Raw genomic sequence first — 12,950 nt, 5'->3', positions numbered from 1 at the left:
TCAAATATTTATAGTTTTTATCCTCACTTAAATTATCTTGTTCTTTTCTTTAAGTAGTTAGACCTGATGACCCTGTGAATGAACCAGTCTCAGCGGCATGCTTTGTAAATAAATATTTCTTATTTTGCTATTAAAAGCAAGTGCATTTTTGTTGAATGTGCATTTCTACAAACAAGAGATTTTGTACTGGATTAATAAGACTCTGAGTCCAGCCTAATTTGCATTAAACTGACCCCAAGGCCCAGTAAAAACTAAGGAATTTCAAAGGTTCCTAAAACATAGAGAGTTGTTTTTAGAAAATCAGCATTGCCATTTCAAAAACCTTATTTTAGTAATTAATGTGGAATTTTTGAGGGGTTGTTTTTGAGGTTCTGAGATGCAAATTTAACTATAGATAGTAAAGTACGCATACTTTGTGGTTTTAATTCCTAATACAGAATGACTATGGGAGGTATCAGTTTCATGTTATCGCTGTTTTCAACACAGTAAAAGCTAGAATGATATACCTTCTGGGTATAAGCCTACACAGGATTTTATATCAAGCTTTTGTTGATTTTCTGTAGGTTACCTGATACTTATTTTTTTTCATTTTCTGTTATTACATATTTGTTTCTTATGATAAACTTTTTCAATCAAATAGGTTTATATTTAAAATTGATAGGCCAGAAAAATATTTTGTAGTTTTGCATATACTTATCTAAATAGTAAATTGACTTTTTCTATACTTTTTTCAAATATATTTGCAAAGATTAAAAGAGTCATAATTTTTTAAAAATTTAAGACTATATTTCAAATTTTTGAAAATACCAGTATATAGGAAACTGAATGGAATAAAATTATATTATTTTTCCAAATTGTGTATCCATGCTTGTGCCAGTATTCAAATATATTTTCCTAGAGATTAGGGTAGCAACTTCATTTCAATAATTCAGTTTCATTTCAAGGATTTTAAAACACTTTAGAAAGCACAATATATAATTCTTTGAGTGTAACATCCTAACATGCCTAAAGAATTAAATACTATATGATGGATAGAAATCTTCTACAATACACAAATTATTAAATAAATTATGAGAACATAGTTATGTGACAAATGGGAACATTACTTTAGAAGACCTCTTTTTTATCATATTAATTACACATCATTTAGCTTCCTAATGTTATGTTTATGTAGCAATTAGTTAGGCTCACAAATCATCATTAATAAATATTTAAAGAAAACAGGACCCACTTTCCTTAGCTGTTCAGAATGGAAGTTCAGGTGATAAAAGAGCATTTCATTATAGTTTTTAAAAAGGCTTGATTTAACATTCAACTCAGTTTCCCTCTTTTATCTGTGGGGATCATTGTAATCTTATATTTTGGATCATAACTTCTTTTTATCCCCTCAGTTTATTTGATTGCTTTGTTTGAGCAAATTTGTTTGGGAACTTAACTATTCGTGTTTTAATGTAATCTACTGTGTGTGTAAAAAAAATATACTGTAAGTATGGACTCAGAAAGACAGGATCCTAGTGCCTAGAGTACTGCATTCCTTGATCATTTGGAATCCTTAGTGCATGAAAAAGTTATTTGGAAGATAAAGGGTACTTTTTCCTCCACCCTTTAAATTAGATCTGTCTCCTTAGTGTTGTTATTGGCTTTCGTGATACAAAACTCTATCCAAATTGACAGAATTCTCTGAGAATCAGGTACAGCTGATTGAAGCAAAATTAGATGTTTGATACTTATTTTCTAATAACTGTGTTTATTTACAAGTAGCAATAATCAGATTCACCATTCATCATTATACATTCAAAAGTAACTACTGAATTGTTATTATATACCAGGCACATAATCACCTCCAATAAAAATGTATAGCTTGACAGTGACCTTCTTTCTTTATTTTCATTTTATTTTTTTGTCCTCTCTAGTAACATTTGTAAACTTTAAAAATGTGTGTGCTTGAAGATAATAAAGTTTACTTATTGACATATGATAGCTTTTTGGTAATTGAGACTCTAGAATGAGTATCATTTCTGATCTGTTAATTAGGGAATGGGTTTATGGTATCAACTGTAGGCATTATGTCCAGTTAGAAAAGTGCAGATTCCCCATTTGGATGAAACTCTTCCAAAGTACCCCTGTGAATATGGTGTTTACATTTGGCTCTTTGGAAAGGAATATCATCACATGTTACCCTTGTACCTTTAAAGTATTTATTTCATCTCCAGAAGGTATCTCAAGAAAGAAACAGACTTATTATTACTCGTATTTTATAATTGAATTTAAAAAGTAACAGATGTCACTAAGAGATTGAAATTATTGGAGCAATCTACACTGCACATACATTCTCAATAAAGAATTGGTCTAATTCTAGAGGATGACTCCAGATTTCAGCAAACACTAATTTTTAGTTTCTGTCATGATACACTGAGCTTTTCTGTTGAATGCTGGAGTATTTGTTCAAGTCAGTAGATTTTGCATTTTTAATCTTCCTTAGAACTGTGGTGACTAATAGCCCCTGGCAGGAGATAATGAAATTTTCTTAATTTATATTTTCAAGCAGAAGCTTCAATGGAAAATGGCATCCTATGGCCTGGAGACATAGCTCTAGAGCAAGTTTCAGGGGAGATGCAATAATAATGCAGTGCCATCAAAATGGGAGTGATGGGACAGTGAAGAAGTAATTTAAGGAAGAAAAGAGAATGTACCAAAGCTTTATTGTAGCATATCTAATGATCTGGGGAAGATTCCCAATGGTTTTTGGAGCATGCCTGGAGAGACTAATGTTATCTTGCCAAAACAGAAGCCCCTGCTTAATCAGCAGAACAAGACTATTGATTAAAACACCTCTCACAATAGATTACATATGGAATCTCATCTCCATACTTTGCACTTGGTAAAGTGTAATAATGAGCAGAAGATAATGAAAAGAAGAGTAAAAGCAATTTGTTGGGCATTGTACAATTCAAAATTAGAGTTGGAAAGAAAACAAATTTGCTGACTACTTCAGCCTGTTTTTAAAGCCATACACAGGAAATCATGGGACATACAGGGAATGCTTTGGAAGAACAAAAGATGTTCTGCACCTTTAAGGTTTGCAAATCTATATCCAGTTTATATAAAGGAGTACTTACTCTTATTATTGATATTTTTGTTGTTATTGGTATTTCATATTTGTTGAGGGATTCTGCCAAGGGTTTGCTTACATTATCCTATTTAACCTTAATGACAAACTTCTAAAGGAGGTATTATGGTTTACAGATAAGAAAGCTGAGGTTGAAAGGTTTAATACATTGCTTGTGGATTCACAGTTAAGTAAGCAGCAGGGCTGGAACTAAAACCTCAATTCTGTTTTATTCTAAAGCCTCTGCTTTTAAGCACTAATCTCCCCAATTAGCAAATAATTTTGCTTCTGAACAGAGTCAAATGATATGGTATGCTGATGATTTTTATATACTTTATTCTCAGATTATAATAAGTAATGTGTGCACTGTTCCTTTCATTTACAGTTTTAAAAGATTAAGGAAAGCAACATATTAATAGTTTGCATTATTGATGTTTCATTAGAGATGAAGCACTACTGTCTGCAAAATAAAAAGATGATGTTTCTTCAAAATACCACTGTTAATCTGTGCTGATAATTTCTAAGTAATTTCCATATACTAGTATGTAAATTAATTATAATACATATTTATAAAAGACATTTTTATCAATTATATTTTTCTTGGCAACATTTATCTTAATTTCAAAAAATACTATGGATATCTTAGAATTTAATTTTGAAACCTAAGGTCATTGACGACCTCTAAAAAACAAAATAGACATAATACTTTGAACTTCTTACCATCTGCTAATTGTGATGGTTAAAAGATACTCTAGATAGTCCTGAAAGTATTTTTCTCTTACATACTGTGCACAAACCTAGACAATATCACTGACTTTAAATATCATACTCTAAGTTTTGCTAATAAGCAGGTATATTGGTACTCCATTGTACATGGAAAGTAAATTCTAATAGACCATTAATCTCCAATATTTTTTGTTTTATTTTCTTCTGCTTTTGAGGTGTACATTTAGCTTTATTTTTGAATATCATTTTTCCCATTATGAGTAGAAAGACAGGAATGAGTTGCTAAATAATTTTTTTTTAATTCAGATTTTTGCTCCATTTAAAGTAGCTCTATGGCCTTTACAGCAGGATTTTGGATTTTCTGTGTGTGGTGGGTGATGGGTTTTATGATTAAAATGTAAACTTTATGAATATTAGTATCAGAAATAATTATATTCTGGTATCTCAATTGATCACGTTACCAAGTGTTTATTATTAGATTTATTTTACTTACATATGGAATTCTAAGGATGAGTGTTACATTATATATTTTAGGTTTGAAAATTAGAGGAAGAAATATTTAATATGATAACCAGAAAGTTGTAACCTAAAATAATGTATAGCAATAATACATAGGTGTTTTTCTAATGACGCTTTTAAACCAGTTATGTGAAATAATGTGTAGCCTTTGACCTATACATGCCAACTCTTGGAAATTTTTGGAAATGTCGTTAGAACATTAAACATGACTATATGCTTAGAATTTGAGATTCAGTACATATGTAGTTTTACATTTACTTATTCGATGATGTTAAATCTTATATCCAAGAAATTGCTTAAAGGTAAATTTTTGTAAGGACTGCCTTTATGTCCCTTGAGTTCTTTTTAAAAACAATAAATAGTATGTTTTCCCGTAGTTGAGCAACTTTATTAAAATATATTTGAATACATAAAACAAAGGTTAAATATAGAAAAATGTGCAGTGGTTTCATTGGGTTTTGATTTGGTTTCTGTTACTTTTAATGACACCTTGTGTCTAGGAAACATAACATAATTTTACAGATTACCAACAATTTTATTTCCAAGTGTAGTTAGTGTTAGATACTTTCATTAGCTACGAAAAGATTACACTTTCCCTCTGTTGTTGAAAGTGGGCTCAACATGTGATATATACATGTACTTAGAATTTGTACTTACTGAGACTTCTCAGGTTGGGAATCAAGGAATCCTTGATTATTATGATTAAAATTAGCAACGGAAGATATGTTAACATTGTAAACTGTACCATGTCCTTGCTGCATAAATCATATTCATCACTAAAGGCTTTTCTATGTCACTTGTATTTTATTGAGCAAAAACATGTGTTCCCATCTATAATCTAGTCTTTATTAATATACCTAAACCTGCCTCTAACCCAGTGGTCCCCATAAATCAAACTCATCAGTGGAGAGTTAAAGCAGATTACTGGGTCCTAGCCTCCAGAGTTTCTGAGGCTGTTAGTTTTTGGTGGGACCTGAGAATGAATTTCTAACAAGATCCTAGTTGATGCTCCTTGTCTGACAACCGCATTTTGAGAACCAGTGCTTTAACTATCCTAACTCATTGAGTATCCTTACAAACATCTAATAAAATAAGTTCAGTGATTTAAAAGCTGAAGTGTTTCTTTATGAGAACAGTAATTCCATTTCCTTCAAGTCATAATTAAAGTCCACCTATTTAAAAAACCCAATTTATCCTCTTCTGCCTTGTTCTTATTCATACTGAATTTTTATGTTTCTCATTTAAGAAAAGTAAAAATTTTTAACAGAATGAGTCCCCATATATTACTAAATATACTGATACTTTCATTGTTCATATAGCCATACCTTTATGATAAATCTTTTTCTATGGAGAAAGAGAGAAGAATTCAAGCCTGGAAATTTTCTTTCTTTCTTTTTTTTTTTTTTTTTTTTTTTTTTTAATCCATGCACCATTTTTCTTCTCTACTCCTCTAAATTTGGGGCTGTGTATGATTTAACTGTATACATGTAAGCCTTGCTGAGGCAGAGAGCTCACATTCTTTTTGTTTTTTTTTTTTTTTTAATTTATTTATTTTTTTTATTTTTCAGTGTGTTTTGTCATACATTGACATGAATCAGCCATAGAGTTACACGAATTCCCCATCCCGGTCTCCCATCCCACCTCCCTCTCCACCTGATTCCTCTGGGTCTTCCCAGCCCACCAGGCCCGAGCACTTGTCTCATGCCTCCCACCTGGGCTAGTGGTCTGTTTCACCACAGATAATATACATGCTGTTCTTTTGAAACATCCCACCCTCACCTTCTCCCACAGAGTTCAAAAGTCTGTTCTGTACTTCTGCGTCTCTTCTTCTGCCCTGCATATAGGGCCATCGTTACCATCTTTCTAAATTCCGTATATATGTGTTAGTATGCTGTAATGTTCTTTATCTTTCTGGCTTACTTCACTGGAAATTTTCTTAGGACTGAGAATACAAACAGCTGAATGCCTTTCCTTTCTGGGCTTAGTTAGACTTTTTATTTTCATTAGAATGAAATCTTGAAGCTGAGCAGTTGGTGGGAATTTACTTTGCCTCTGTGGCTAACTAATTGCTTTATTTTTCCCTGTCTTCTTAAATAATAGCAGTTTGTAGTTTTACAGTCTTACTAACAGCGTAATGGTGAAGGGATTTTTGGATTTTTCTTAGTACTAACAGCTCACAAAGGGTGTTTCCTTACACTTTCTGTATTTGGAAACTTAAGACTACTTGCTTCATTCATGAAAGAATGTACATAGTCTGTATTTTTATTTCCATCATTTGGTCCTCTAAGATTTTAGGTTTTCTTTTCCTTCAATCAAGATACTGATATGCAAATCTGATATTCTGCACATTTTTGTGTTCCTCTTCTTGCTGACCCTTTACTATTTTAGTACCCATATTCCTTTTTTTTTTCCCTCAAGATTATTTTCTTGCACTTCTGATATGTAAAGCAAACCTTTTTGACATCTTAGAAGGCTGTGAATTCTAGAAATCTATATAACTGTATTTGTAGGTACTCCATTAAGTTTCTTAACCTTTTCAATTTTACTTAAACACTTAGCCCTAAAATTAGTACTTTTTGCTGTCTTGTGCAATGTGATTATTAAGTGAAATAAAAATTATGTGATTGATATAAATTATTATAATTGTGACATTAATTTGAACTTGTAATTGTGGTTAATTGACTAATGCAAAGTTATTCAGAAAAAGTAAATATGAGCAATTATTTTTCATTTTATGGTGTTTATCTTCTTTTAAACAAATTAATGGAAGCAAGACTACTTATCTCTTATACACTTCCTGCAAACATACTGTGACATTGATTGTTATTTTATCAGGTTTCTATCATGAATATATTTTGAATAAATATTAAGACCATTTTTATAAATATTAAAACATGGCAGAGCTTTGTTGAGTGGCTATAAAATGTATATAGATGGGGTATATGAAAGGGGTATCTAACCCACAGGAGTTTAGATTTCTTTGTTTTTGAGAAGTTCGAGGGTGAGATAAAGGGAGGATCTTTGTTGGTATGAATAAGTACAAGCAAGGAAATTAAAGATTTTAAGTTTTGATGGGGACTATGTTAGTGGTTGAGAATTCCTGAGATCAAGAAAGTTTAAAAGAAGTGATGAACTCTTATGAAATTAAGGAGAAAATGAACCAGTTGAAATAGTAGACATTGATATATTGTGAAATCTTAAGTCTATTTGTGATTTAAAATTTTAGGATATCAAAATTTTCCATGAGTCACATTAATTCATTTACACTAAATGGAGAAGCACTGGCAAATTTCTTTAAATGTCTGAACCATACTGAATAAAGGGATTTGTGCTTAATATTTGTATAAGCAATATTAGTTATAATTTACTTAATAGTTGAAGCATCCACTTGAAATTCATTTTATTATACCTTGACCTATAAAATTTGCATAATTGATCCTATAGAAGTTTTCAGGTCTTACTGCTCTGCAGGGAAAGTCAACCTGGTTTTTTGTTTTTGTGTTTGTTTTTTAACTTTTAGCTTAAGTGGCTCTAAGGTGCATGACTTGCATACCTATTCCTCTCTGACACATTTCTCCTTCCCCTTACTTGAATTAGCACAGTTCTCCTTCCCCTTACTTGAATTAGTTGTGCTAAAAACTAGGCTACGTTTTCATTCTTTATTTGCCATTCTGTAGTCTAGTAATGCACTATGGAATGTCTCACACTCAAATTATTACGTAAATTTTGTTAAAATATTATTGTTCTGCTTGCTTTGTCTTCCTAATTTATATATTAACAGAAAACATGGTAAGACCCCTGCAAACATTCCATTGGGTTGAAATCAAGTAAAATTTAAAAGAAATTAAATTAAAATTAAATTGAAAAGTTAAAAGAAATAGTTCTTGCCTTTATATAGCTTATCACAAGATCATTGGGACAAATTCATAGAACTTAAATAAATAATCATCTTGCCTAGAATTCTAACTTAATTCTGATAGTCTCAATGACAATGAATCATTGACAATACAAAATAAGAAAATACTTCCAATAGGAATAAATAGGGCATTCCAGGCCTCATGGTAATGACACTCTTTTTAATGTTGTATTACAGGGAGTACTAATTTAGAAAAAGTGACTATATAATCATATGTTGAAAATAAAAGTATATTGATCTGCGAAAATAGTGAGTGTAACGCAATGCTTAGACACTCAGTATGTACCAGGCACTATGCTAAATGCTTTCAATGCATTCTATCGTATAGGTAGGCCAAAAGCATGGGAGGTGTAATCCATTGGCTTGATATCTGGTTAGAGTGTATAAGTATCTGTAATAGAACACAACACAAAAACCTGATTTAGAGAATAAACTTAAAAACCTGGCTCTTCCTTTGTTTTAATATGTTTTCAAAATTTATTTCCATGCTGTTCAATTTATGACTCCATGTTTTGTTCAGTTCCATTCATCTAGTTCAATATCGTTTTAAGTGCAATTTTAATTCTTAAATATAGTAGGAAACCGAGTAAGTTTTATTTTCAGTACATGTTGAACATGTCAAAAACTTCAATTAAAATATATACTAAAATAACAAAACTATCAGTGATTTTCTTTTTACTTCCAGTTAAAATTCATTGTGACCCATGATAGAGGGGTATGACAACATAGATAAAATAGGACTTTTTGTAACTCTTTACAATAAACTATTAGCAGTTGAATTTTTAAAATTTATGGTACTGGTTGCTTAAAGACAATATGGATCAGCTCACTATTATATTTTTTAGTAAGAATAAGTAAATACATTGTTGTTACACAAGTTTGATTTGTTTTGTTTTCCAGGTGCAACAATCGAACACAGTGTATAGTAGTTACTGGGTCAGATGTATTTCCTGATCCATGTCCTGGAACATACAAATATCTTGAGGTCCAATATGAATGTGTCCCTTACAGTAAGTATGAAGTTTGAATTTTTCACTTTCTACAGCATTTCTCGTTGATGCTGAAAGAGGACCCATGTGAAAGAAGCATATGTTTATGGCCTACAAAACTATTATGCATGCAGAGCACTGACAGACTTGGGCCTCCAATTAGCTTCATGAAGTGTGGAAGGAAGCCATAGCGTGAAGCTGGCCAAGTGTCTGTCTGTGTTCTTAAGTGTTTGGCTTTTAAGGCTAGTGTTTTTCCAGAAAACAAACTTGAATTAGCTATTCAATAGGGCTGATAGAAATCTGTACTTTTGCCCAACACCAGTTGCTGACAAATTGGTTTGGCTCACAGTTTTCTAAAGAAGGAATTGACTTCAGTTTTCATAGTAAGCTACTTGAATGGCTACCTGCTGTTGTGGTAACTTTAATGCCTGGTAAAAGCTACCACTGCAGTTAACTGAGGCAAGTGCTTTCCTTTTTGTCCCTTGTTCTTAAGGGAGCAGTCCTTTACCAGATTCAGTGATAAAATCTTAACACTAAATAAAATAGATGTAACAAGTATGTAACACGTATTTTTAATTTCTCAACATCCATTTTTAGTAATATCCTTTAGCAGGATATTTAAAATTTAATTGGAAACTTATAAGTAAGCTTCAGCTAATAGTGTAATTTTGTGTAGTTTTCCTCCTAACCTCAGAATTCATACTTATAAATTGTATTCTGCATTTTCAGTAGAAAAAATCACTTTAGACAATTAAAAAGTTTAAGTATATTGCCTAATTTTTATCAGCTAGTTTGTTTGGTATTGTTCTTATCACCTTTACTTTTTAAATTTAAAAAAAAATACGTGTCATGTCACCTTAATTCATCGGCATTTGAGTTAAGAATTCTTTAGCAGAAATTTTATTGATTTGCTTTAGGAGGACTTCCCTCCTTAAGAAAAAGATGGACTCAAAACTAATAGTGAAATTGCTTTTTCCAGAACCTTAAAAACCAGATCACTAGTTCTGATAGATTCGTATGCTTAAACTCTAAATATTTCTGAAAACAAAGGGCCAATTTTAGACAGCTATACTATGTCCAATATGGTAGTGACACATTCTTACGCATCTCTCTTCTCTGCCCGCAGTTTTGATAGATTGCCTTTGTGTGGGGAATCAGTTAAAGGCCAAACACAGATTATCTTTTCCTTTCATTCCTGCTCTGTGTTCCTGTGTCACCGTGAGATGGATGCTTTTTATGTTTTCAGTATTTTCTATGCCGTTTGTAGGATTGGAAGCCTACTGCACTGATCTTTATGTCGTTTCTCCTGTGTGTAGTGTGGGTGGCTCACGTAATCATTCTCCTGTGCCACTAGAGGAACGTTGCATTCTTTGGAGCTAACCAAGATTTTGTTCCGTAAAGTCACTTTCGCGTGAATTTAGCATGGTCTCTGTCCTCAAGTTAGAAAAGGAATCCATTCCCACACAGTGGAATCAGTCAGAGCTGCCAAGAATTGTCTCTCCGGAGCCAGTTCCTGTAACCTAGTCTGTAGATCAAACACAGTGTTAAGAAAATATTATTTTCAGACTTTTAAGGTTATTTCTTGTGCTTTTTAAGAAAGAAAAGTGTGGATATCTTCTGGAACATCTAACTTTCAAAATTTTACTTTTTCAGTTCTCCAGAAGTGTTGTACATTGTGCACCAAACTTGCAAATAGCTATTTTCAAGAGAAGTATTTGTTCTTTTAGTATTTGTCCTTTAAAAAAAAACAAAGACAGTAATCAATTTGCTGTTGCCTTTCTAGATACTTGCACGAAGCAGTCTGTGACTTTGTAGAAACTACTCCTTGCTAAAGAATAGAAGTAATTATGCTTCCTGTATACCGTACAGTGGCGACACACTCTAAATTCCAGGACTCTCACTGCCAGTGATATTTTTAGATAGTTTTGATCTTATTTTGGGTCTTTGTATCTCCTCAATCTCTTTTCCCCATGTTCCTCTCGTTTTTTCCCTCATGCTTCTGTCTGTTATAATCATCTCTCATACTTACTTTTCTTTTAATCTCCTAGCTTTCACTTTTCCCTTGTTTTAATAGTGTTTTAGTATGTTGTAATGTTTGCATACTCCTTTTACCCTTTGCTTAGTTGATAAAAACTGTAACCATCAAATAGCATTTATTATGTGTCTGTTATCACCTGGCTTTATGCCACTGTCTGTCCTGAGCAAATGCCTCAGGAACATATCCATCCCAAACTATTGTCTCTTAGTTTAAAAACAAAAATTCAGAAACTTTCCATGATCTCTAAAAATTTTATAATAAATTTATGCAACAGAGTCCATTATACATGCTATAGTTTGTTTTACTTTGTATGTTTATAGACAGACACATGTATTATATTTGGTTAGTAATTGAATGAATATGTGTTTAAAACAAGTCATAAGGATCCTATAGGATAAAGAGGAATAGTCAAATCAGAATTTCCATGTCCTATAGGCACGATTTGGTTTTGATTTTTGAACTCTCTTATTTCAAATTATCATTAAGTTTTTAAAATTATACCATAAATTTAGCCATAAGTTTCATTTGATGAGTAAAAAACCTTTTACTATTGATTGTGTCATTGTTAATGAATAAACATAAGATTACTCAGAGTGAAATAGTGTGTCACTTCAGATACAGAGTATGTAGGTTTTGTTTGGGTCAATTTCTTGTCTTCAAAACTATGTCCTCCACTGATGTTAGTGAGTCATGTGTTTTATGTTTGTTCTGTAGCATAGTAAATGTATTGTTATGAATTAATTCATACAGCCTGTTAAGACAAGTTACAATATATATTTGTGATAAAAATACTAATTTCATTAATTTTATTGTATTTTTCTGAGTTGATGAAATTTTGACTTATTTGACAGAGCTATATATCCTTTAGGTTGTCATAAAAATCATAATGTGAGGTCTTTTGTTTTAAATATCCATATTTTATGCACTTTATCAATCATCAAAAGTTTTAATTTATTTTTACTTTTACATTTGGATGTTACTTCTCAGTTTTCATTAAAATTGTAGGTTATATATAATATATATCCATTTTATTTTTTATATAAATGATAACAATTAAATCATAAATAAAGTCTTACCTGTTTAATATTTTGTATAGTAACTGCACTGTCGATTTAGTGTATCAAGTAATAAAACTAATTCAGCCATTTTCAATTAGTGGAAAACAAAATATGCTTTCTACATCCTTTATTGAACTTGTTTTAATTTCTGTTTTAAATGCATAACATATTTTAAAATTTATTATTTCTATTCTTTGCATTTAATTGATTTATTTGAGTAAAACCATCCTTTCCTAAAAGGAAAGAATATAGCTTTATATAGAGTTAGTCTGAGCAGACTTACCACTAATGATTTCTTTTATCCTTATTTTCCCACCACGCCCTTCCATTATTGATTCTGAGCAGGTATAATATTGCTCTTCACTGAGCAGTAATTTTAGGACTAGTGGTTAATAAAAGAATTGTTCCATGTCAGTAACACTGAATTGCATTTTTACTGGATGTAGTCAGATTTACTCATTAATAGACCAAGTATGTTTCCTGAAAGTGGTTAAATAGATCAAGTTGGATTGGGGCAGGGTCTCTTAATGTGAAAGGTTTTCTGTGACAAAGTTCATTTTTCCCTAAGGTATTTCAGGAGGTCAGTATTTAATCT

General features: G+C 31.6%; 1 protein-coding gene across 10 annotated transcripts in view; it reads left to right on the top strand.

Annotated features, from left to right (window-relative positions):
- ADGRL2 (adhesion G protein-coupled receptor L2) overlaps positions 1-12,950 on the top strand; it is a 203,017-nt gene that overhangs the window by 137,955 nt on the left and 52,112 nt on the right. For all 10 annotated transcript variants that reach the window (XM_065910337.1, XM_065910346.1, XM_065910309.1 and 7 more), the window contains exon 4: positions 9,171-9,280. In XM_065910337.1, the coding sequence (XP_065766409.1) occupies positions 9,171-9,280 (110 nt within the window). The remainder of the gene's footprint in view (positions 1-9,170; positions 9,281-12,950) is intronic.

The sequence above is a fragment of the Muntiacus reevesi genome, chromosome 1 (genome assembly GCF_963930625.1).
Source record: "Muntiacus reevesi chromosome 1, mMunRee1.1, whole genome shotgun sequence".
Lineage (NCBI taxonomy): Eukaryota > Metazoa > Chordata > Mammalia > Artiodactyla > Cervidae > Muntiacus > Muntiacus reevesi.
This window is presented reverse-complemented; position numbering and strand designations above follow the sequence as displayed.